General features: G+C 40.5%; 1 protein-coding gene across 12 annotated transcripts in view; it reads right to left on the bottom strand.

The window, feature by feature from the left end:
• Nucleotides 1-291: 291 nt before the first annotated feature.
• Nucleotides 292-21,759, bottom strand: part of spag17 (sperm associated antigen 17) — a 428,416-nt gene continuing 406,948 nt past the window's right edge. For all 12 annotated transcript variants that reach the window (XM_068040791.1, XM_068040788.1, XM_068040787.1 and 9 more), the window contains 3 exons: nucleotides 10,181-10,325; nucleotides 3,045-3,182; nucleotides 292-484 (listed from right to left, as the gene is read on the bottom strand). In XM_068040791.1, the coding sequence (XP_067896892.1) occupies nucleotides 450-484; nucleotides 3,045-3,182; nucleotides 10,181-10,325 (318 nt within the window). In that variant the 3' untranslated portion in view covers nucleotides 292-449. The remainder of the gene's footprint in view (nucleotides 485-3,044; nucleotides 3,183-10,180; nucleotides 10,326-21,759) is intronic.

Genomic DNA, 21,759 nt, shown 5'->3' with positions numbered 1-21,759 from the left:
TAGGAACCAGAATTTAGAGCAAGACAGAATAAGGATGGATTAGGTTTGAGTTTATGGCAGCTGGAAGATTTAAGTTTTTTTCCCTATAAATTACTCATGAGTTTTTATCAGTTAAATATAAGAAATAGCGTACTAAACTTGAAGGGTATCTAACAAACTAAACTAAAAGTCTCGGCTTTCTGCAAAATAAAGTTCATGGTCTCAGTAAGTTATGTTGGTTTTATTATTAATCACTACAATTGCTACAGAATAAATTCTTCAAAAATGTGTTTTTAGAAAGTTTGGTGTCCACACATTAATTTTTTGTTAATACAGCAAGAAAATCGTTTTATCAAAAATAATAACAATGAATGCTTGGTTTGAATCAATACGAAAATGGGAATAACCAGTAAAAATAAAGAAAGCTGGACCAGTGTCAGAATGGGCTGCTGCATGATGGGAGAGGAGCTTTAAGTTCCACACAGGACATAGGTACCAAATGGATCTGTAAAAAAGAAAAGGAACATTATTTTTTATTGACCAAATAGATGGCACCTGAAATGGCTACAGGATAAGCATTGTGGTGAAAGTCCATATTGCTGGTATGCTACAAAGCTATTAGTCAATACATACACAGGGAATTCAGGTTCAATAGGTATAACACAGATTAGAAGAGACATGTTCTAGTTGTAACTGGAGGTCTTTCTACCTTACTCCTGATCCCTTCTTTTGGATAGATGAAAATGGTTACACCCAGAACATCTGGCACTGAAACGTTGCAAGAAAGATTACAATACTTGCTTTTTAAAAAAAGGCAACGGCCTCTCTCATAGTTCGATCACTATCCTGATAGTACTCGGAGGCTGTAGTGGAGATTTTCCTCCTTCATTATATTTGAAGGAAAATCATCATCATCAGAATTTTGTTAGTTAGTGAAGCTGTTAATATGTCTTGGGATACCTCCCTTTTGTGTGAACATCAACACTTGTCTGTGGCTGTTAATAGTACTGGATTGGGAAACCAGTTTAGGTGGGAGCCAAGGGACATTTTGGAGATTTGCCTGGAAAATAGTAGCGGCGACATTCGACATTTTGTGCCTTTGGAGTTTTGGTCAGTCAGAGTTTCATCTCTTCACCTGTTCTTTGTCGACATAATTGCAATGGAAAATTCACTACGGACCACTAGCAGGTGCCCTTGGAAAAAAGTAAGGTCTAACTATGTTGATTCCACTGTACAATGTATAATTCATATTTACTTTGATTTGACTGTTAAAATACAAATCTAAGATGAAATCTTGTTTATCGATTTTTTTTTTGTTGCAGTCATTTGATGAATGTTATCCTTTTGTTTGGCTGATCCCAACGTAGATTGTAAAAAAATCCAAACTCTAATACTATAATAATATCACCAATTGCCAACATTTTTGGAATTTCAGTAAAGTGTGTGCTGATATCATTAGTATTTTCCACCAGTTTACCTGCAGTATTGGAATGATTACAGGTGGAAAACTGGGCAAGAATCTCATGTGATAGAATCCACCCATTTTCACAGCTGTTCTGGCTTCCTGGCCTCACTGATGCACCCGCCCAAACAGAAGTGAGGACCATTCCACTGAGTAGATAATGACAAAGTGAAGTTATACCTCACATTGCCCATCATTAATGCACTGGCAACACGTGAATATCAGCATTCAATGGGCATCCAGTGTTGTTGACAGAGCCCAGGGTAAGAGAAGAAATAGATTTAGGCACAATAGATTGTACATTCTCCATTGGTAGATTTTGACACATCAGTGGAGCCAAGAACATTTTCATCTTTGAGCTCGCCTGCACCTTTAAGTTGCTACAAGTGCTTTTCTAGATTCAGGGCCAGACTTTCCTTTTCCTGACCCTATAAGGCCCAAGTGGACTTCTGCCTGTCTTCCTGACCCTAATCCAATTTCTGGGGTCAAAGTATACTCATGGCAGGAGTCTGGTGTGATTATTGTCAGTAAGCAGGAGCATACACCCAGGCAGGACCAGATGGTTCTCCAATAGCACTACCACTTCATCACCAAGAGACGTGGAACGAAAGTTTAAAGGGACTAAGACCAGGGCCTTCACCAAATAAATCATCAAGGTGTAGAAGGCCTCTACAAGGTCATCTCCTCCATTTATAGAATTTTGGGGTAATTCTGCTACCCAGGCCGATAGTCAGGTATCATTTGAAAGTCCTGGGGAGCTTTGGAAACATAGCAGATGGAAAAAAAAATAGGCTGGGAACCCAGGCTGAACCCACCACTGGCATTTGCATGTGATGGGCAGGGAAGGAATTCCCAGGAGGATTTTCAGTAGGAATGGTAGCAATAGTGTGGGGGGGGGTGAGGATGGAGGAATGGAAATTCAAGTTGGCATGGTGAGGCGACAATAGGCCTCATCGACAATTTTACTTCTTTTTCTGCCACTAATCGGCCCAATCTCAGGCAAGACAGCAGAGGAAACCCCAGCCTATAGTTTAATTATCCTTTTTAGTGTCTAGTGCTTTTATCCCCCTCAGATTAGATCATGTTGTTTAGTTTATAAGTACTCATTTTTCTTTATCTGGATCTTTTGAGGACATTTCTTCTCTGGTTTTAGTTTCCAGTGTCTTGTTCTCAGTCTCCACCTGTTCTAAGTTTCTCTTTGTCTCTGTCTAAACCTGTCAATTTGAATCCAATGCTCCCAAAACACCTGGTGCTGAATTGTAACCTAAAGGTCCTACCTAACATAGTATCCCTCTTTTCTGTCAAGAAGACCTCTAAAATTTTTGTGGTTGATAGAATGGAGCTGCTTAGGATAGAGACATCTCGACAAACATCATAAATTCTGTACTATGGTCAACAGTTAGGTGGGTTCATGGACATTGGCAGAGATAGACTATTTGCTGAGTCTAGCAATGAATTGGCAGAGGGCTGTGCTTAATGAATTTGATTTGATCTGACTGAGGAGAGTCCTATGCTAAATCCATGAGCAATTAACTGAGAATTCAAGCATTAACAATATGCTTTTAGATCACCAGCAGAATGTTAACTTATATATAATTTGTACCTTCTGCTGGAGGTTTGCGAGGCCGTATGATGTCCATGCGGGAGGTGGGGTCAGTACAGATCAGATGCACTCCTGCAGCTTTTCCACCTTTTGGAAATTCCTCTGGTCTGTTCTTGTAAACATTTTCTGTTAAAACTGGTGAATTTGGTTAAGGTTTTAACAATTCTCTTGGCATGAGAATGACAACAACACACAAAAAGCTCAACACCATCCAGATCAAAGCAGCCTGCTTGATTGGCACCCATCTATCATCTTAAACGTTCATTCCTTCCACCACCAGCGGACAGTAGCAGCAGTGTGTACCATCTAAAAGATGCACCGCAGCAACTCATCAAGTCTCTTTCAACAGCACTTTCCAAACCTCCGACCTCTACCACCTAGACGAGCAAGAGCATCAGACGCACAGAAAAACCTTCATCTGCAAGTGCCCCTCTAAGCCACACACCATTCTGACTTGGAACTTTATCGCCGTTCCTTCACTGTCGATAGGTTAAAATCCTGGAATTCCCTTCTTAACAGCAATGTGGGTGTACATACATCACATGGACTGCAGCAATTCAAGAAGGCAGCTCACCCCCACCTTCTCAAGAGCAATTAGGGATGGGCAACAAATGCAGGCTTGGTAGCAATGCTAACATCCCATGAACTAGTAAAAAAAGTGTGTCAACCAAATTCATTTTCTCCTGTAATTTGTGTTGCTACTGTTCTCTTGTTTTTTTGTTTTATTATATTCAGAAGTATAAGCACTGGTGGTTTTACAAACCAATGTCAATATCACTCCCTGTCCAGAAACATTAGTTATGTCCACACATAGGAATATTATCTCTTTTGACTTGTGGGAATTTTTATCAAAGATAAATTGCAAATAGCAATTCTGAGTTTCTTTAAATCCATATGTAGAAAATATTTTCCTTTCTCCTCCTTTCAGAGATAGCTACAATTTCTATAAATTTCAATAACCTAAGAAATAATCCCTGCAGCTTTTTCACTAAGTTTTGCAAAATAATGGAAGGTCAGATATCTACCACCAATCACCTGGAGGAGTCCCACCAACCCAGTCTACAATCCCAAGAACAGGTGGGTTCATCACAGAATAGGACCCCCTGGGTTTACGAGAGATCTCAGAGGCTCCCATTGTAATATCATGGGTCATGATGCGGGTTATTTCTGGTCTTAGTGTGGACCCAATTGACCAGTTGTGATGCTGCTGGCCGTGCAAGAATACAAAATCCATGGAATATGATTACATCCAATTTCAATGAAGAAACTGCCACCAAACGATTAAGTGATACAGGTAACACTATATGGCAATACCAATTTATATCTAGAGGGTAGGATGACCCATAGTTACAGTCTTACCAGGTTAGTTGATGTACCACCAACTGAAGTATAGCTAAGGCAGCACTCTTGCTTGGGTTTGAAAGAAGTAGGAGTGCCTGTCCTTATATGGTATGAGTTTTTTATAGTAACGATCTGAATGATTAGAGTGTTATAGCTAACATGATTAAGTGGGTGAAAGCTTCAGCGGTTACCCAGAATCTAGCGAAGGATATAGAGTTGAGTGAGGCCAAACTAATAGTAGCACCAGCTGTGGTGATGAGCTGAACCTACACAACATCAGAGGCAGTGGCCATGTCCTTTGCAAAGAGACTGTCATTACTGAGCTACCCAAAATTACTGCACAAAATAAGGGCTCAAGGTGTAGGGGGTAACATATTAGCATTAGCATAGAGGATTGATTAGCTAACAGGAAGCAGACGGTATGGATAAAAGGGGCATTTTTGGGTTGGCAAGCTGTAACTAGTGGAGTGCCACAGGGATTGGTGCTGAGACCTCAACGATTTACAGTGTATATCAATGACTTGAATGAAGGGACCGAAAATATGGTTGCTAAATTTGCTGATGACACAAAGATAGGTAGAAGAGTAAGTTGTGAAGAGGACATAAAGAATCTGCAAAAAGATATAGATATGTTAAGTGAGTGGGCAAAGCTTTAGCAGGTGGAGTATAATGTGAGAAATGTGAACTTGTCCACTTTGGGAGCAAGAACAGAAAAGCAGTATATTATTTAAATAGAGAAAGATTGCAGAACTCTGCAGTACAGAGGGATCTGGGTGCCCTGGTGCATGCTCCAGAAAAAGTTAGTATGCGGGTACAACAAGTAATTAGGAAGGCAAATGGAATGTTGTCATTTATTGCAAAGTGAATGGAATATAAAAGTAGGGAAGTTTGGCTACAGTTGTACAGGGAGTTGATGAGACCATATCTGGAGTACAGTTTTGGTTTCCTTACTTAAGAAAATATATAATTGCATAAGAAGCAGTTCAGAGAAGGTTCACTTGACTGATTCCTGGGCTGAGGGGGTTATCTTATTAGGAAAGGTGGACAGGTTGGGCCTGTATCCACTGGAGTTGAGAAGAATGAGAGGTGATCTTACTGCAGCATATAAGATCCTGAGGGGACTTGACAGGGTGGATGCTGAAAGCATGTTTCCCCTTATGGGAGAGACTAGAACTAGGAGACATAGTTTAAAAATTAGGAGTCTCCTATTTAAGATGGAAATGAGTTTTTTTTCTCAGAGGGTTGTTAGTCTGTGGAATTCTATTCCCCAGAGAGCAGGCTGAGTTAGATAGATTCTTGATTGACAAGGGAGTCAAAGGCTATAGCAGGTAGACAGGAATGTAGAGTTGAGGCCACAATTCGTATCTTCGTATGTATGTATGAGCACACAAGTAAGGGGCCAAGATCTCTCCAAATTATACCAGCAAGATTGATGTACAATTGTTGTAGTAATAGCAAAAGCTTTCCAAGTTAAAGCAGAGCCATTAAATGTGCAATTTACATCAGTCTACTCCTGTGGATGCTGCTCAAATTCCAGCTGTGAGATGTACTATTGTAAGTAACATTAGAAATATGAGAATAAATAGAGTTGCCATCTTGGATAGAATAGGAAATTGCAAAATAGATATGACTCCAGGTTAAGACGATATCGACCCAAGGATGTTTGAAGAGATGGGAAAAGTATTCTATGAGTTCCGAGCCCCTATCTTCAATAGCTTAAGAAAGTCAGGGATAATTCCTTTAGATTGGAAGATAACTTATGTAGTTCTGATCTTCAAAAAAAGGGACAAATCAGCCCGAGAACTATCTATCAGCCTGACATTTATCATAGGGAAAATGCTTGAAGGGATCTTAAGAGACGCTTTTTATGATCACTGGGAAAGATAAGGAACCATCAGAGACGTTCAACATGGTTTCCTGGAAAAAAAGCTTGATTAAGTTTTTTGAAGAAGTTACTCAGTTTGTGGATGAAAGTAATCTGGTTAATGTTGTCTACTTGGATTTTCAGAAATCCTTTGATAAGGTACCTCGTACCAAGTCATAGAGTCACAGAGTTATAATGCAACAGAAGGAGGCCATTTGGCCCATCGAGTCCATGTTGGCTCTCCGTAGAGCAATCCATTCAGTCCCATTCCCTGCTGTATCACCATAGCCATGCAGATTTATTTCCCTCAAATGCCCATCCAATTTCTTTTTGAAATCATTCATCATCCCCACTTCCACCACCATCATAGGCAGTGAGTTCCAGATCATTACCACTCGCTGTGTAAAAAAGTTCTTCCTCACATCCCCCCTGAATCCCTTGCCTAAATCCTTAAATATGTGTCCCCTAGTTCTTGTACCATCTGCTAATGGGAACAAGCTTTTATTTGTCTACCTTATCTAGGCCTGTAAGCTTGTACACCTCTATCAAATCTACCCTCAATTTCCTTTGCTCCAAGGAGAACAACTCCAATTTCTCCAATCTAACCTGGTAAATCTCTCATCTCTGGTACCATTCTGGTAAATCTCAAGGATTCTCACATCCTTCCTAAAGTGTGGTAACCAGAACTCTAGTTGTGGCCTAAACAGAGTTTTATATAGGTTCAGCATAACTTCCCTGCTTTTGTACTCAATACCACAATTTTGAAGTCCAAGATCCCACATGCTTTGCTAACTATTCTCTACCTATGTCTTACCACTTTAAAAGATCTATGCATATGAACCCCCAGGTTCTTCTGTCCCTGTACACTCTTAGAACTGTGCTGTTAAGTCTATACGGCTTCTCACCATCCCTTCTGCCAAAATACATCACCTCACACTTCCCTGTATTAAACTGCATCTGCCACTACTCTGTCCATTCTGCTTGCCTATCTGTGTCCTGTTGCAGTCAATTGATATCATCCTCCCTGTTTGCCACATCTCCAATTTAGGGGTTATTGTAAAATTTCGAAATGTTACTCTGTATTTCAAGATTCAAGTCATTTATTTATATCAAAAAACACAGTGGTCCTTGCACTGACCCTTGGGGAACACCACTGCATACCATCCTCCAGTCTGAAAAACAACCATGTACCATGTACCACAACTCGCTGTTTTCTGTCCTGAAGCCAATTTTTATGCAAGGTCACACTGACCCTCCTATACCATGAGCCTCAATTTTGTTAACCAGCCTTTTAAGTGGTACTTTGTCAAATGCTTTCTTAAAATCCATATAGACAGCACCCATTGCATTCCCTTCATCAACCTTCCCTATTACTTCATCAAAAAATTCAATTAGATTGGTCAAGCATGATATGTCTTTTATAAATCCATGTTGGCTCTCCTTAATTAACTCAAACCTCTCCAAGTGTCTGTTGATTCTTTTCCTTGATTATTGTTTCTAAAAGGTGACCCACCACTGATGTTAAACTGACAGACCTGTAGTTACAAGGAATGTCCTTAAGCCTTTCTTGAATGAGGGTCTCACATTTGTGATGAACCTTCCCTGTATCTAGGGAAGATTGGAGATTATGGAAAGCCCTTCTGCTTTCTCCACCCCCACATCCCTTAGCAACCTGGAATGCAACCATCTGGAATATGCAACTTATTCATTCAAAGCACAGCCAGCCTTTCCAGTACATACTTCCACTCAATTTTTACCCCATCCATTACCTCTACCATCTTCACTTCTACTGATATTTTGTCAGCATCCTCTTCCTTAGTTGTTTCACAAGACAGAATCTTGATGGAAATTTGATATGCTGTATTAGGAATTGGCTCCAATCCCGCAGGTAAGAAGTTGTAGTTAACAGCAGTGGATCAACCTGGAGACGTGTTATTTGGGTGTTCCCTAGGTATTGGTGTTAGACCCACTACTGTTCATATTATTTTTATTAATGACCTGGACAGTGATGTTGGGGGCATAGTCAACAACTTTGCAGTAAAGACTAAAATTCATTCATGTTTTAAGTCTGTAGAGGAGTACAATCTTCTGCAAAAGATTCAGATGCACTAGGCCAATGGGCCAAACAATAGCAAATGGCAATTAACCTAGATAAATGCAGTATGATGCATGTACTTCAGACCAACTTATCATTTACAGGGAACAATACTGAAAGCAGTCAAGAGAGAAAAGGATTTAGGTGTTATTGTGCCCAGAAAACTCAAAGTTCAGGATTAATGCAAAGAAGCCACAGGCAAGGCAAACAAAGTAGTGGGCTGTATCAATAGAACCATACTGTAAAAGTCAAAGAACACTATTCAGTCATTATATAGGGTCTTGGTTAGACAGCAGCTAGACCCAACTGGGTGATTATATTGGCCTTAGAAAAGGTACAAAGGAGAGCTACAAGAATGATTCCTAGCTTAAAGAACCATAGTCACTCAGATTAGCTTTTAGAATTGGACTGATTTCCTTTCGAGCAGCATCGACTTAGAAGTAACCTGAGAGGTATATAAAATAATGAAAGGGTTACATTGCGTAACTATTGGTAGGTTATTTCAGTTTTATAGATTGGGGCGGGGCAGGAGACATACATTTAAAGCATCCAAGAATATAAATAGGCTAAACGTCAGGCGGTTCTTCTTTTCCTCAGAGAGTAGCGAGCCTCTGGAATACTTGTGTGGTGTGTGCTGACTGTTTCCATAATTTCAAGAGAGAGCCGGACTGATTCTTAGCTGAGGCAGGGAATGCATCATGTAAAAGGTAAGTGGATTAACAGTGAATGTACGCTTGGTCAATGTGATCTCCTAAACTGGTGTTGATCAGCTGAGGGAGCAGGAGAGAAATTTTTTCAGATTTGTTTTCCCTTATAGGCCCTGAGTTTTTGCCAATCACTGGAGATTACATGACTGTGCATGAGGGAAGGGTTGGGGTGTAGGAAGTGTCTCTTCATGATGCTCCAGGTATCTTGATGGTGTGGAGTCTTGATGGAACGGTGTTCTTTTTCTGCCAGCCATTTTTGTATGCTTATATGTTTATATGGTACATTGATACAAATGGTAGACATGTAGTCAAGATGCCCAATCCATACCCAAGTATCAAGTATATCACATGAACATGGTAAAGCTTTGCCTCGTTGTAATATGGTTGTCCTAGAGACCATGATGGTGTTGGTCCTGGGCCCTAGAAGGACAAAACTATATGGTTCTATTTAGATTATAGGGAATTAAATGACTTGTCAAAAGTTGATGCCTAGCTTATGCCTTATATAGAGGAAATCCTTGAGAAGCTGGGGGCATCAAGTATCTTACAATTCTATACCTGACAAAAGGCTATCGGCTAAGGGGATTTGCTGTTCCACTATTTTGTCATGTGCCTAAAGACTTCCTTTCACTTTATTGTTATCCATACTTGTTAACTCTTCTTCCTCTACAGCCGGAACAAAGGCTGAAAAACATTTCACATCCATTTTGATGCTTTATAAAGGTGAAAACAATATTTTCCCCCTTATATGGCTACTTACCTTTACACTTAAATTGCTAACTAAATTTTCCGTATTTCCCATTTGGCTAAAAAAAAGATATAACTTTGTTTCGGCAAAAACATCTATGCTTGTTGAGACCAAAACTTGTGTACCCTACCTTATAAAGGTGTTTTAAGTATTTTGAAATTTCATTCTTATACAAGATATTCTAGCAGAGCAAAATGTTCCTTTGCCAAAGATGCTCTCTGCTTAGCCAATGGATAGTATGTGCTTGTAGTGCTGAAGGATGTATCAAGATCGTTCTTACCCCACCTCTTCTCTCTGTCCTCAAAATTGAGACCTTATAACAATGAGCTGTCCATCAAACCTAGCCGAGAAAAGTAATGACAGTGAAATTTGAAAAGATATTTGCAATAATGGGGAGGAACAATTCTTCTACTTCAGTCTGGATTTCTAGGTGATGATAAAGGTATCCTGCTCCTTCGGGACATTCCAAACCAATTGCCATGGCATAAAGCTCTATTTCCAACTCAGTCGCCAACCCTGCTGCCACCTGCAGGAAAGAAAGAGTTTAGCTGGTAGGAATCAGTTCATTAGCTCTTTGGACCATTTCGTTTACCATTGCAAAGCAGGCCTGTTTTAAGAGTGAGATTAATAATTAAACAGTGAAGCAGATTGTAAATCTGTTCAAACATATGAAGCAATGTTTCTTTTTACAGATTAAAATAAATCACATTTTCATATTTGTAAACCAAAATGAGTAAGACATTTCATGAACCAACAAACCTCAGTGTAAAGAAATATTTCTCAACATCACTTCTTACTTAGTAATTATTTTTAAATGATGACTACTCATCACTGATCGCCCAACTACAGGAACTAGTCTTTCCCTATTTACTATCAAAACACTTCATTATTTTAGAAACCTCTTTGCCTTCTTTGCTGCTGTGGAAGTCTCTGCTCATACTCATAGCTTCCCATGTCTGGTATCATCCTGGTGAATATACATGGTATGCTCTGGTTTTAATGTGCTTTCTATAATGGGAAATCAAAACCTGTATAGTGTATTCTAATTGGGGCCTAACCAATGTTTTATAGAACCACAGAAAATTTCGGCACATAAGGAGGCCATTCAGCCCATTGTGAAAAAACTAGCTGCCCAATCTAATTCCACCTTCCAGTACCTGGTCCATAGCTTTGCTGGTTACAGCACTTCAGATGCATGTCCAGGTACCTTTGAAAAGAATTGACGGTTTCTGCCTCTATCACCGTTCCTGGCAGTGAACACCAGACACCCACCACCCTTTGGGTGAAAAAGTTTTTCCTCTGTCCCCTCTAATCCTTCTACCAATCACCTTAAATCTGTGCCCCCCTCATAACTGACCTCTCCGCTAGGGGAAACAGGTCCTTCCTGTCTACTCTATCTAGGCCCCTCATAATTTTGTACACCTCTATTAAGTCACCCCTTCGCCTCCTCTGTTCTAAGGAAAACAACCCTAGCCTCTTTCCTCATAGCTGCAACTTTCAAGCCCTGGCAACATTCTTGTATATCTCCTCTGTACTCTCTCCAGAGCAATTATGTCCTTTCTGTAATGTGGTGACCAGAACTGTACGCAATACTCCGACTGTGGCCTAACCAGTGTTTTATACAGTTCCAGCATTACATCCCTGCTTTTGAATTCTATACCTTGGCCAATAAAGGAAAGCATTCCATATGCCTTCTTCACCACTCTGTCTGTCCTGCCACCTTCAGGGACCTGTGGACATGCACTCTAAGGTCTCTCACTTCTTCTACCCCTCTCTCTATCCTCCTGTTTATTCCCTTGCTTTATTTGCACTCCCCAAATGCATTACCTCACACTTATATGGCATGAATTCCATTTACCACTTTTCTGCCCACTCAACCAAACCATTGATATCTTTCTGGTGTCCACAGCTATCCTCTTCACTATCAACTACACGGCCAATTTTTGTGTCATCAGCAAATTTCCCAATCATGCCTCCCACTTTCAGGTCCAAATCATTAATATATACCACAAACAGCAAGAGACCCAACACTGAGCCCTGTGGAACTCCATTGGAAACAGTTTTCCAGTCACAAAAACATCCATCGACTACTACCCTTTGTTTCCTGTCTCTGAGCCAATTCTGGATCCAACCTGCCATATTCCCCTTTATCTCATGGGCTTTCATTTTACTGACCAGTCTGCCATGTGGTACTGTAGATCCAGTAAAAACACATATAGCAAAAACACATAAGAACTTCGTTAAAACAAAGGGGCTAGTAACACAACAATGAACAGTGTGTTGAAGCATAGGGATGACGGGTAGAAAGGGGCCACAGCACACAGTTGGCTGAGGAATTGTAGATAGTATAGAAAAGGTATTGAGGAGGATCCCAGAAACTGTCCTTGCACGTAGCAGACATAGGGAGTCATCATGGACACCAGATATGATTAAACTCATAGAAGACAATGGGAAACTGTGAAGTTTTGAACAGGTTCTCACTGAGCCAAATAAGGAATTATCATGATATCATTATGCCAGACCCCTATGAGTAAGTAAGAGGGGCGGGTCTTGGAAATAAGATTTAAACCCTGACTGAAACCAGGGAAGGTACGAGAACCCCAGGGAAGAACACTCGAGAAGATACCCTGAGCCAGGGGCTCAGAGAACAGAAGAGCAGCCGCAAGTCCGAGACTGATCACCTCGTGTCTTGACAGGTAGTATATTGTAAAAGTAGTGAGAGCTTGTACTTGATGATTTAATGTGTGAATAAAATATCGATATACCTTTCACCAATTGGATTCTGCAGATTCTTTAAGAGTAGAGTGCGTGTTAGGCACAACATAATTGGCGCCCAAACAGGGACTTGGTTGTAGTGCTATTTCAAGTTATTTTGAATTTCCTCACTGAGTTCGAACTAACTTATAAACAAAGTTACAAGTCTGACAGATCGGAATGGTGAACCTTTGAGTAATTATGGCCCTGGCCAGGCCATAGTGGGAGTTGGAGCTCCAGAAATATTTGAAGGGCAAGTGGCCCTCGTGGATATAGTTTGCAGTGAAACAGTACATGGGCCGGGGTCCGTTGGGGTACAGCATTGGGAGGATGCACGTACCCACCAAGCCAAACGGACACTTGATAGGACCCTGAAGGCAGAGTCAGTTAGTGCAACACAGGTGGTGCAGAGTGAAGTTGAAAGATTGAAGCAGGAGTTGCAAAAGTCAGAAAAAGAAAAGAATGAGTGGCATGATCGGGCCCTGAAGGCAGAAACAGTTAGTTCAGCACAGGTAGTGCATTTAATCCAATTCCAATCTCAAGCTGAAAAGGCTGAATACAGTCGCAGTAAGGCTGAGAGGGAAGTGGACAAGACAAAGGAACAGCTCACAAGAGCAGAACAAAAATGCTCTGACTTACAGACTGCAATGACGGTTCTGCCCCGCTTACAGAAGGAGCAGGTGTACCAGTCAGCGGATCGTACCAAATGTCAGGAGGTGACAAGTAAACTACAATCTCAACTCTCAGCACACAGGGGCATAATATGCACTTTTGTGGATAGGGAGGATAATGACAGTGGCAATTTTAATCGGGTCAACTTGGCAGATAAGGCCAGAGGGCTCCATGACAAAGTTTATGGCAGAGTGACATAAAAGACTATGTTTTAGTGAAATTTCAAGTGAGTAAAAACAAGTTAATGTCTCTTTTGATTCGAATGTGTTGGAAGCTTCCACGAATGAAGTGAATGTCCTTGGGATTTGCAGCCTGTGTTCTGTGGAACTAACTGTCGTTAACTCTGTTGTCTGGCCTTGATGTTGAAAGAATGAGTCTGTTACTTATTCTATTTTTACATGTGTATATTTTGTGGGAACATATTTTGGTTGTGAATTCGTTGAACCTGTGTGTTCCTTGGCCTCGGGACAGGGAATCTGACAGAGATTTTGGTAATTTGAATTCATAATCCATTACAGGAATCAATTTTCTAAGTTGTTTGGAATTGAATGAGTGTGAAAAGTGATTGTTGAGTGTATTCATTTCAATTTAAGATTGTGCACCCAGGAATGGGATATAAAATTGAATTATATTTTAATTTAAAGTTTTATTTTTATTTTAAAAGTTGGTTTTGCAACTGTGGAAAGGCAATGAACAATTTTCTAAGAGATAAGCTTCAGCCTTGAAGGTCTGAAGATGGTTGGCAGAAATCCAATTTGAAGTTTACAACAATGCTTTAATTGGAGTTCCAGTTTAAAATCTGCTCTTGCTTTTTTTTGCAGTTTAAAGACATGTTTTACTGACTGTGTTAAGTAGCAAATGTCAGGAATTGGATATTGGTTTAAGGGAGAGAAGGATAAACAAAGGAGATATAGGAAAGATTCTGTCTGTTTAAAGTTTGTTTATGAAGCTGGTGTTAAATCTTTTGTTTTAAGAATGTTAAATAACTTTTTTTTTAGCTTTTGGTTTTATTACCGTTATTTGAAAAGGCGCCTGAGGAAAGAACAAGAAAAATGACGTAATTTACCTATCTTTAAAAAAAAAAGCACTTGCTATTCTGTTCTGTGTGTAGTTAAGAAGTCTGAGTTAAGTTTATACTATTAAGGTTAACTGACCTGTTAAGTTGAAAAACTGGAAATTTCATTTGTGGCCACAATGAACTTTCAAGTTTATTATGTCAAGTTTTGGAGGAGTCTTCAGTTCCGGACATAAGACTCGTTCATATAACATTGGCAGTTTTGATTTTTTAATATTTATTGCAGTGAATTGGAATTTGGAATCATCTTTGTTATAAAAAAATCGTGGGATTAGAAACCTCTTACAAAAGATGCTAAAAGTTTGGAAACAAGTGCAGTTTAATCTAAAATGCTGTCTTTCCTGATGCTATCCTTTGAAGCTGATAATGTTACTAATTATTTTGCTGTTTTCAAACCCTAAGGATACCAAAAGGATTGAAAAAAAAGTTTAAAATGGAGTGTAGTTCTTTTCGATCAGGAAAAAGGTCACACAAAGTTTTTATTTCAGATTTCCAGCATCTGCAGTATTTTGCTTTTATTTTAGTGTTCTTGTTTTTATTTCAGATTCTTGTTTTTATTTCAGATTTCCAGCATCCGCAGTATTTTGTTTTTATTTTAGTGTCAATATAAAATTGCGCGCTTGTTCCAGGGACAACAGTACACCTGGACATGTCTCCCCTAGCGATTTCATAATAGTCCGTGGATATTCCACCTTTCTCCAGAAGGTCAGAGTGAAAGTTAAGCCTAAAAAGGCACAGATAATGAAGAGGAAAAGGTTTCCTATTTGGGAATAGTAATGACACAGGGAAAGCATGATAGAGCAGATGCGAGTACAGACAATCCTCAAACTCCCCCTACCACAAGATACTAAGGCTCTGAGATCATTTTTGGGCCTTGTTGGGTATCGCAGGAACCTTACTGATGGATTTGCCTTAAAGCCAGCCCCTTTATATGATCTCCTAAATAAGAACTACTATGTGCCTGGCGGACAATTTATTCTACCAGGGTGAACCCCTGAGTGTCAGGTTTTGACAGCAAAGGCCCTCCAGGGACCTTTTGTGCCAAAATCACTGGGGGATGTACAAGGGAAGGAGCCTGCAATCAAACCAGCAATCAAAATTTTTGTTGATCTTTCCTCGACAGGGGAGGACGGGATTAGGCAGACAGGGTGTGGATTACATGTACAGGAGGATGGAAATCCGAGCCTCAGGGATGAATTGCGGTGGGTCGTTCTTGTAAACGTTACGATCAGACAGTGGGTATGTGTTGAATGCCCAAAAGGGACCCACCAGGGGGCCCCCGAGTTCCCTGTGTGGCAGTGCAATGATAAAGACTGTAAAAACTGATCAATATGTGTGAAACCACATAATGATAGGGGTTAATGGCTCTATTGTGTTGGGGAAAATTAAAAAGGACAGTTCCTATTCCAGGTTGTGAGATTGAACAGATAAGAAGCACCAACCCCCATGATTACTCCCACAATCGAATTACCAACGAGTAAGGTTACGACCCAGCAGCCACAAGTGACTGATCTCCCTTGCCCTGCCTTAACTGTGGGACCAGAAAATGGACCTGCAATATTAGAAACTAATAAAATTGTACATAATATACAGCATGAGTTGGTACCGGTAATATTGAATATCTCAGCTATCCAGCTACCTGACTGGTACCCTGAGAAGACCTGACAGTTGTACAAGGTATTACTACAACAATTGCTGAGACAAGAATTTGGTGATGAGGGAATAATAAAGGGAAAGAAACGCAAACATAGTTTAGTGAATGACGCAGCCACAGTCTTTAATACGGGAACTTCAACTGTCAATACTATAGACTTGGAAAATGTGAACCAGAAGGTTACAACTCTCAGTTAACTAGTAAAAGATATTTTGATAAAGGAACAAAAGGCACAGAGTGGTGTAGCTAAAGTAGGACAGGATTTGACGAACACAGTGACAGGACCGGTGAGAGTACTGGAAGTACTATTAATGATATAATAGAAAAAGGTAAAGAAGGTCCACGACATTTCAAATAATGAAAGTGTTTGTAATGAATACAATTCGTGGATGTTAGAACAAACTCGGGAAAATTTGAGGCAAGTTGATGAGGGACAGGTGCCAGTTTGGATAAATGACACCCAGTTTGAGGACTTAGCTAGTCACACAAATGATAAAATTACCAGGTGCCAACTCAGAAAACTTGTTAAGACATGGAAAGGTCAGGACTGTGTAAATACAGGATCTATGAGTTTTGGAGTAGTATTGGGAATTCCTGTAATTCCAAGAGATAAGTCAGGGATGCAATTATATGAAGTAGAAAATATAGGGGTGATATAGGGAAAAGATTACATAAAATACTATAATAAAAGCAAAATACTGCAGATGCTGGAAATCTGAAACAAAAACAAGAAATGCTGGATTCACTCAGCAGGTCTGGCAGCATCTGTGGAAAGAGAAGCAGAGTTAACGTTTCGGGTCAGTGACCCGAAACGTTAACTCTGCTTCTCTTTCCACAGATGCTGCCAGACCTGCTGAGTGAATCCAGCATTTCTTGTTTTTGTTACATAAAATACTATGATATTTTACCCTATGTTGTGGAAATTGGAAAGGAGATAGTTGGAACAACATTTCTGAGTGTAGTCTGGAAAACCAGGTGGTCATATGCCCTCATCCTATATATAAAACAGCAGAGTCAAAATGTGGATTTAATGCCACTGTAAATTGCACCATGGAGACTAGGAAAGCATTATCAGGCCTATATGGAAAAGGGAAGATATTGTTTAACCACTAGGGTGAAGGAATACCAGTATGGACATAACCGGACTTGTCCAGTGAGCAACAGTACGTTCTGCTTCAACCCACAAATGCCAACCAGAGCAGGGAAGATGGAGTTGGTAGACATACATAAACGTAAGACAGAAATGATAACTGCGACAGAAAGTATTAAAGAGAACTTGATAAATTACTTCCAGGAATACGAATATACTATTCAGCCATTGCCCACATGCTTGGGTAAAGAGAGACAGCAATTAGAAACCATTGCTGTAGTGTACTACAATCTGAAACAACAGTCGAAGATGCTACAAGATGAGATTGACGAGATAAACGATTCTACCTGGTGGGTGGACTTATGGAACTGGGGGTCAAACGTGCAGATACACCCCTGGTTTAGAATTATCTCCCATGTCCTGACAGTGGTTTTGGGTATCGTGGTGTTATATGTGACACACTTAATTTGGAAACTTAAGAAATTGATTAAGGAATGTGAGAGGATGTATGAACACAGGTTGGACAGCTACCTTAAAGGCAATCAGTATTCGAACTTGCTCCATAAAAGGATAGGCAATTAGTTATGTAACACAAGGGTAATTGTATAACCTATTCGTATATACTTAAAATGAGTTCATGAATGATCAATGTACTGTAAGAATGAAATTGCGATGGTATTATGTTCGCACAATTGATTAGGTAGTAGTGATGCGTATATTGTGCTTACTTTAACATTACACTGCTTATGCTTTTGCTTTGAAAATGAAATGGTAATTGCACAAGTGTACTACCTAAGGGACATGGGAGTGTGATCCCTTGGGCGCAGCCCTGCAGGATCACAGGGGGGACTGTAGACCCAGTAAAAACACATATAGCAAAAACACATAAGAACTTTGTTAGAACAAAGGGGCTAGTAACACAACAACGAACAGTGTGTTGAAGAATAGGGAGGATGGGTAGAAAGGAGCTACAGCACACAGATGGCCGAGGAATTGTAGATAGCATAGAAAAGGTATTGAGGAGGATCCCAGAAACTATCCTTGCACGTAGCAGATATAGGGAGTCGTCATGGACACCAGATATGATTAAACTCATAGTAGACAATGGGAAACTGTGAAGTTTTGAACAGGTTCTCACTGAGCCAAAGAAGGAATTATCATTATACCGGACCCCTATGAGTAAGTAAAAGGGGCAGGTCTTGGAAACAAGATTTAAACCCTGACTGAAACCAGGGAAGGTACGAGAACCCCAGGGAAGAACACTCGAGAAGATACCCTGAGCCAGGGGTTCAGAGAACAGAAGAGCAGCCGCAAGTCCGACACTGATCACCTCGTGTCTTGACAGTAGTATACTGTACAAGTAGTGAGAGCTTGTACTTTGATGAGTTTTGATACTGTACAAGTAATGAGAGCTTGTACTTTGATGAGTTTTGATACTGTACAAGTAGTGAGAGCTTGTACTTGATGATTTAGTATGCGAATAAAATATCGATATACCTTTCACCAATCGGATTCCGCGGATTCTTTAAGAATAGAGTGCATGTTAGGCACAACAGTACCTTGTCAAATGCCTTACTAAAATCCATGCAGACCGCATCCACTACACTACCCTCATAAATCCTTCTTGCTACTTCCTCAAAAAACTCAATTAAGTTAGTAAAACATGACCTTCCCTTAACAAATTCATACTGACTATCCCTGACTAATCCGTGCCTTTCCAAGTGGCAGTTTATCCTGTCCCTCAGAATTGATTCGAACAATTTACCCACCACTGAGGCCTATAATTATTTGGCCTATCCCTCGCACCCTTTTTAAACAATGGTACAACGTTTGCAGATCTCCAATCGTCTGGTACCTCTCCTGTATCCAGTGGGGATTTGAAGATGATCCTCAGTGCATCTGCTATTTCCTTTAACAGTCGGGGATGCAATCCATCCGGCCCTGGCGAATTATCCACTTTCAAGGATGTCAGACCCTCATGTACTTCCTCTCTCATTATGCTTATTGTAGCTAATATTTCACACTCTTCCTCTTTTAATTCATTATATACATAAACCCTCTCCTTTGTGAAGACAGAGACAAAAAACTCTTTAAGAACCCTGCCCACATCTTCTGCATCCACGCATAAGTTCCCTTGTACAGCCCTGAAAGGCTCTACCCTTTCCTTAGTTATCCTCTTGCTTTTACTGTACTGATAAAATATCTTCGGGTTTTTTTTGATTTTACCTATTTTTCATGTCTTCTCTTTGTTTTTCTAATTTCCTTTTTTACTTCAGCCCTGCACTTTCTATACTCCTGAAGGCTTTCTACAGTATTAAGTTTTTTGTGATCATCAGAGGCTTTCTTTTGCTGCTTTAACTTACCCTGTAAGCTTCTAGATAACCAGGGGGCTTTAGATTTGGCTGTTACACCCTTTATCTTTGTGGAGACATGCCTACACTGTGCCTGTGGTATCTCACTTTTGAATACCTCCCACTGGTTTGCCACCGATTTTCCTTCAAGTAGCTGTATCCAGTCCACTTTCGCCAGGTCACCTCTCAGTTTCTTAAAATTTGCCTTTCCCCAATTTCGAACTTTTACTCCTATTTTATCTTTGTCCTTTTCCATGATTATGCTAAATCTTACTGTATTATGGTCACTATCTCCAAAATTGTCACCCACTGTTACTTCATCCATTTGCCCAGCTTCATTACTGAAGACTAAATCTAGAATTGCACCCCCTCTCGTTGGGCTTGTTACGTGCTGGCTAAAAAAGTTCTCTTAAATGCAGATCAAGAATTTTGTCCCCTCTGTGCCCTTCACACTGTTTGTATACCAGTTGATATTGGGGTAGTTGAAATCCCCAACTATTATTGCCCTGCCATTTTTGCACTTAGAAATTTGCCTACATATTTGTTCTTCTACCTTCCTCTCACTATTTGGGGGTCCAAAGTACACTCCTAGTAGTGTGGTTGCCCCTTTTTTATTTCTGAGCTCCACCCATATGGCCTCATTTGACATTATATAAATATATTTTTCCTTATTTACTCTTGTACTGTATGCCTCTATTTCTTTTCTTTTTCTTTTTGGGCCTCCTTATCTCGAGAGACAATGGATACGCGCCTGGAGGTGGTCAGTGGTTTGTGAAGCAGCGCCTGGAGTGGCTATAAAGGCCAATTCTGGAGTGACAGGCTCTTCCACAGGTGCTGCAGAGAAATTTGTTTGTTGGGGCTGTTGCACAGTTGGCTCTCCCCTTGCGCCTCTGTCTTTTTTCCTGCCAACTACTAAGTCTCTTCGACTCGCCACAATTTAGCCCTGTCTTTATGGCTGCCCGCCAGCTCTGGCGAATGCTGGCAACTGACTCCCACGACTTGTGATCAATGTCACACGATTTCATGTCGCGTTTGCAGACGTCTTTATAACGGAGACATGGACGGCCGGTGGGTCTGATACCAGTGGCGAGCTCGCTGTACAATGTGTCTTTGGGGATCCTGCCATCTTCCATGCGGCTCTATTTATAAAACCCATAATCCTATTGACTTCTTCTGTATCCTGTAATCCTTCCTGTAATGCGATGACCAGAACTGCACGCAGTACTCTAGCTGCGATATAACTAATGTTTTATACAGTTCTCGCATAACTTCCCTGCTGTTATATTCTATGCCTTGGCCAATAAAGGGAAGTATGCTGTATGCCTTCTTCACCACCTTACTTACTTGCACTCCAAGGTCCCTTACACTTTTCAGTAACCTACCATTCAGCCCTAATTTGAACAATTGTGGAGTACTGCAGAGAGAAAGAAAAAAATGGGAGATATACCTACTCTCTGAATGGTGTTGAAATACCTAAGGATGATGTTGAAAGAGCTGTTGGAATCTTTGAAGACAATATTCAACTAGTAACCAAAGCTAACTGAACTGTTGCTGGGAATTTTCTGGGGCAGTGCTCCCAACTGGCATTGTCAGGAACCCTGCTTTAAGCGCCTAGTCAGGGTTTCTGACAAGATTACAGTGGTTGGTCGGGTGAACCCCAGAGGAAATTCCTGAAATATATAACCAAAACAGTAGATTACTGAACACCAACCCCCTCCATCACAGGTGTACAGTGGCTGCAGGATGTACAGCAGCAACTTGCTAATGCCTCTTTACACATTCCAAACTTGTGATCTCCACCATTTAGAAGAACAAAGAGTGCAGATGCAAAGGAGCACCATCACCAAAGTTTCCCTTCAAATCACACACCATTTTGACTTGGACATACATTGCCACTCTTTTATTATTTCTGGGTCAGAATCCTGGAATCTCTGTACCTAACCACATTGTAGAAGCACCTTCACCACTCATATAGCATTATTTTAAGGGGAAGGCCCACCACCATCTTTGCAGGGGCAACTGTTGCTGGGCAATAAATGCTATTCTTGCCAATGATGCCCATACCCTGAGAATGAATATAAAAAATGGATAATACATGCCAAATTGTACTGTGCTCTAGTCAAATCATACCTCGCACGCTGTGTCCAGTTCTGATTACTGACCTCCAGAGAAGGCATTCAAAAACTGGAGACAGTGGAGAGAAGAGCCAAAAGGCCGATCCCTGGAATCAGTGGTCTGAGGAAAACCTGGAGAAACCTGCACTTATCACCCTTAAAAATATGTCTGAGAAGTGATGGAAAAACTAGGTCTTTAAAATTATGAATGAGTTGGAGAGGGTAGATGTGGAATGTTCCCATTTGTGGG

The sequence above is a fragment of the Heterodontus francisci genome, chromosome 10, assembly GCF_036365525.1.
Source record: "Heterodontus francisci isolate sHetFra1 chromosome 10, sHetFra1.hap1, whole genome shotgun sequence".
Classification (NCBI taxonomy): Eukaryota; Metazoa; Chordata; class Chondrichthyes; order Heterodontiformes; family Heterodontidae; genus Heterodontus; species Heterodontus francisci.
This window is presented reverse-complemented; position numbering and strand designations above follow the sequence as displayed.